Source organism: Amborella trichopoda, chromosome 12 (assembly GCF_054954075.1).
Source record: "Amborella trichopoda isolate Santa Cruz 75 chromosome 12, AtrichopodaSantaCruz75HAP2 v2.0, whole genome shotgun sequence".
Taxonomy (NCBI): Eukaryota; Viridiplantae; Streptophyta; class Magnoliopsida; order Amborellales; family Amborellaceae; genus Amborella; species Amborella trichopoda.
The window spans coordinates 44,428,399-44,433,054 of record NC_142347.1 but is presented as its reverse complement, the minus strand read 5'-3'; the positions used below and the strand labels follow the sequence as shown (position 1 = coordinate 44,433,054).

Here is a 4,656-nt window from a genome sequence, read left to right as displayed (position 1 = left end):
CAGAAGATATGGTTGCGGTGCGCGAAAATCCCTAGGATGACTTGAAAATGTATTCCAAGCCTTAATTATGAATATGAAGGTTTAAAAATGGTGTAAATTAAGTAGATTTATAAACACTTAAAAAACTTGAAAATAGACAGTCGAGAAAATGTGTCATAAGATGCACTATTTTTAAGACCAAAAATCTTTTTTGTTTTTTCGTAATACCCTATATAAACCGAAATCAAAATGATCAATCTAAAGATTTTCCAACACTAGAACAATATTTTCCTATAAATTTTCAAGGTAGACCTTTTAAAAAAAATAAAAGTTGATATAAACTTTTTTCACCATAAAACCATCTCTATGATCAGACTTGCACTTAAACACGAATGCACCAAAACCTTTTCCACAATTGATGGGAGGTTTAGGAATCTCATACTGGTGCCACACAGATGTATGATCAAAAGGTTTAGGGCATCATTTCTAGGTGCTGCAAAGGCAACTTTCCCCACCCCTTTTTGGGTGCGCTACCATGTGCTAGCGGTGGACCGCAGGACCACCTAATGCACGCCTTCAATGATAGGAGGTCCGGAAACAATACTAGGCTACAAACTTCGGGAATCGGGAGAGAAGCAAGAACGTGAGGTTGAGAAACAGTACAGCTCAGGATCACACCCAAACAAAAGAAATAAAAAGAAAAAAAATGAAAAACCCACTCAATAAATAATGCCTCAGGCCAATCATGCACCGTCACAGTACTAAAACAAAAGGCATTTCTCCTCTTTCTGCAAAATGCCTGCTCCACCATGAGAGAGAAAGCTTCACACTGAGAGAAAAAGCTTACAAAGTAATGGAGGACCAGGGCAGCCAGGCCTTTAGCTTAGAGGTTTCTTATCTTTTGCAGCAAACACTAAGAAGCCTTTGCTCTTTAGACAACAGCCATTGGCTTTATGCTGTGTTTTGGAGGATCCTTCCAAGAAACTACCCTCCACCAAAGTGAGACACACACATTGGATCAAATTTTGGCAGAACTTTTTCTTTCAATGATCAAATTAAAGAGAGACCCTATTAGGATTTCATTAGTAAAGCTTAAAATTTGGATTTCTTGTTATTTCAAGCTCAAAATCAGCTTGTGGGGTGTCTTCTCTCTCCTCTCTCTCTCTCTAAAATGTTCTTTCTATCACTTTCAGGTGGGATTCTCAAGGTGCAATGCTTGATAGAACTAGGGGAAATAGAAGGAACTGGTAATTGAAATGTATTTTGACTACATTTAGTGATTTTGAGGCTGTAAGTGTAAAATTGATGAAGTTTTTGTTTACATTGGAACTAGGATTTTGGTGTGGGAAGATGGGTTCTGCAATTTCATGGCTTCTCCAAGAGAGAGGAGAGAAAATTGGCCGACGAATGCTGTCTCTACATCTCTCTTCCCAAATTCTCACACTTCCACTTACATGGAGCCTCAGAATTTCTTCAAAATGTCTCATGAAGTCTACAACTATGGAGAGGGGTGCTATTCTTTTATCCCTTTTAGCACTGCATTCTCTCTCTCTCTCTCTCTCTCTCTCTCTCTCTCTCTCTCTCTCTCTCTCTCTCTCAAGAGCAATGTGTGTTCTCTGTGAAGTTTGATAGGAAAAGTGGCAGCAGACAACAGCCATAAATGGATATTTCGTGAGCAGCCCCAAGACCAGGAAACCGCCTCCATATCACCATGGCAAACTTTTGTTGATCCAGTAAGTGATTGACTGATTAATCACTCATTAGATACCCTTTTTCCAGCTTTTCATAGATAAAAAAAGCCTGATTTGATGCTAAATTTGTCTATATTTAAGCTATAATATCCATCTAATCAAGAATTAAAAAAAGTAATATCCATCTAATCACTCTCTTTCCCTCTTTCCTTAACTACAGCAGCCTAGAATATGGGAAGCCCAATTCCAATCCGGAATTCAGGTTTGAACATTTCATGTCCTATAACTTTTCTCATTTCCCTAAAAATTTGATGACTCTCTCTCTAACACTTTTCTCTCTCATACATTTCTTGTCTCACTCAAACTTAACTCTTTGCTCCCATACATTTCTTGTCTCACTAGGAACTTATAACTCTTTTCCCTCTCATGCATTTCTTATATCACTACTAACTTCTTTCTCTTTCACAATTTTCTTGGCGTGTAGACAATTGCCCTAATTGCTGTCAAGGAAGGAGTAATTCAACTAGGATCCCTTCTCAAGGTACACTCTCCTAATTTTTTGCCACCCCATTTACAAACCACTTCATATTCTCAATTCTCAAAAACTACTTCATGATCATCTCTCTCCCTCTCTCTAAAACTACATGATCCCCTCTCTCCCTCTCTCTCTAGAACTACTTAATGACCCTCTCTCTCTCTCTTAGGTGATGGAGGACCTGAACTACATAGCTATATTGAAGAAGAAGTTCTCATATCTTCACAGTATACCAGGTGTCTTACTCCCTCACCCTTCAACCAACCTCCAAACCAACACAACCCACCCCCACACGTGCCAATCTCACCTGCAAAACCGTCCCGCCTTCTACCCCCTTCTCTCTCCTCAACCAAACACAAACCCACCAAAACAAACCTTCTCTCCTAACTTTCTCTCTCCTCAAACCACCTTAATTGCACCCTCAATGACCAGCCTAGAATCTCTTCTCTCTAAGCTTCCATCAATCCAAATGCCCAACCCTAACCCTAACCCTAACCCTAGCCTTAATCATATTCCTAACCCTAATCTTAGTCATATTCCTAACCTTAATAATTCAATCTCATCATCCACACTAACTTATTACCCACTTGATTATGGATTAAAAGAGCAAGAAGAAGAGGAGGATCAAAAGGAGTGGAGAAGCATGGGCCTCAGTCTAGAATGCAATGGACCTGGTGGGAAACTCAAGGAGAAGATAGAGAGTGATGATAATTGTAGCAATCAGTTTGGGGGTATGGATTTTGACCTAGCAGGAGAAGGAGACATCACAGAGGACTGTGCCAGCAGCCTATTAATGGGCTGACGTATGCGTTATGTATTATGTATTCTGTGCCCATACTCTAGAGAGAGAAAGAGATTGGGCTAGAGAGAGAGAGTCTTCTGATGTGTACAGTATCCTGGAGAGAGGGATATTGGGGTGCGTACTATATGCAATAGCTCAGACTTAGAGAGAGAGACTGAGATTCTTTTGTGTGTAATGTACGTTAGAGAGAGAGATAGAGAGAGAGAGTTGGGGTATGGGGAGACAGCGTCCAGTCTGGTTTCCTAAGGTTGGAGCGACAGTGTTGCACTTTGGTGCTTATTTTTCAACTTTCCTGCAGACGTAGCTTTCATGAGAAGAAGAGATACGAATCGGAAAGGAGGGTTCACTGAACTTGGGCTTCAAGCCTCTGGTTGTTGTAGATAAAGTAGTATCTGATATTGATGCGCCTCTTTGAGTTTCATCATTCTATTTCTCAGTGATATGATCCGTCTCCCTTCTGTATTTAAAGAATCAGGATGGGTGGGTTGAGCCAGTTATCCACTATTTCTGAGCTTACCAATCTTACTAAATTAAAAAAAAAAAACATAGTAAAAAAATAAAAAAAACGTAAATGTAGAAATAAAGTGCACATTAAAAATCTATCATAAAAGGCTATTTTGATGTTGGAAAACCCTCTAATTGATCATCTCGACATCGTGAAATATGAATATGAAAAAAAAAAAGATTTTAAATCATAAAAATAGTATATCTTACAATATATTATTTGGACCTTCCATTTTCATGATTTTTATGTACTTATAGATCTACTTGATTTGAATCAATTTTGAAGTTTAAAAATTTATAATTAAATATAAAATAAGATTGTTAGGCCATCAAAAGATTTTTTGACACCAAAATTGCATCTTATGATAAACTTTGGGGGTTTGCCTTAATTTGATTGTTTAAGGCTCTAAACAATCAAAGTAGAGCGCACCTTCAAATAGTATTGAGAAATATGGTTTCAATATGGGAAATCTTTGTGATAGCCTTAAAATATATTTTCACCTCTAAATATAAATTTAAAGCTTTAAAAATAGTGTATATAGAGCAGATCTATAAAAACTTGAAGATCTTGAAAATTGACGGTCCAAATATGCATTATAAGATGCACTAACTTGAAATTTTTTTTTTTCTCATGTCTATGCATCTTGATGTTGAGATGATCTAGTGAAATTTTTGAGCTGGGCTCTAATTTGATTGTTTAGAACATCGGCTCTATATAAACTTTTCACTTTATCATGTTGATATTTTTAAGTGGATAAAACTCAAAGCTCAATAATTTTTGAGATTGTATACAATGAGACTATTTACCTTTGATACAGGGAGGTCACAATTACTTACAACCATCCAATGTAAAATCTAATAGCTTGAGTGTGTCATAAAGTTCGAAAAAATTTACTTTGAACTTTGAGCTTCGTCAATAAAATAAATGCAGCCACTCAACTTCACAATGGTCAAGATTAATTGTAGCCACCTCTCGTTATATACTTTTCCATATTTTTTAAGGAAGAAACTCATATGCTGAAGAAACTTTCACCGGTCTACCTCTTGTACATAAGTTGTATTATCTTATAGGGTCATAGTCGCACTGGATCTCATCAATCATTCTCTTTCTCTCTATACAGCAAATGAACAAGGATAAGTTTAAA

General features: G+C 37.2%; 1 protein-coding gene across 5 annotated transcripts; it reads left to right on the top strand.

Moving 5' to 3' along the window:
- The first annotated feature begins 734 nt into the window (after positions 1-734).
- LOC18435372 (protein RICE SALT SENSITIVE 3) lies at positions 735-3,431 on the top strand. Of its 5 annotated transcripts, none has more exons than XM_088853889.1 (7): positions 735-978; positions 1,173-1,226; positions 1,313-1,489; positions 1,604-1,712; positions 1,894-1,932; positions 2,155-2,211; positions 2,811-3,431. In XM_088853889.1, the coding sequence occupies exons 1-7, from the start codon at positions 833-835 to the stop codon at positions 2,862-2,864; spliced, it is 636 nt and encodes a 211-aa protein (XP_088710015.1). In that variant the 5' UTR covers positions 735-832; the 3' UTR covers positions 2,865-3,431. The 5 variants fall into 5 exon arrangements, with proteins under 5 accessions (XP_088710015.1, XP_020523517.1, XP_020523518.1 ...); XM_020667858.2 differs by having other exon boundaries at positions 2,375-3,431; XM_020667859.2 differs by having other exon boundaries at positions 1,891-1,932.
- Positions 3,432-4,656: the final 1,225 nt, after the last annotated feature.

Coding starts and splice junctions, on each gene's coding strand:
- LOC18435372 (XM_006845417.4), top strand. CDS start 833: ATGGAGGACCAGGGCAGCCAGGCCTTTAGCTTAGAGGTTTCTTATCTT. Junction 1,227..1,312: donor AGGGGAAATAGAAGGAACTG/GTAATTGAAATG, acceptor CATTGGAACTAG/GATTTTGGTGTGGGAAGATG. Junction 2,212..2,374: donor AACTAGGATCCCTTCTCAAG/GTACACTCTCCT, acceptor TCTCTCTCTTAG/GTGATGGAGGACCTGAACTA.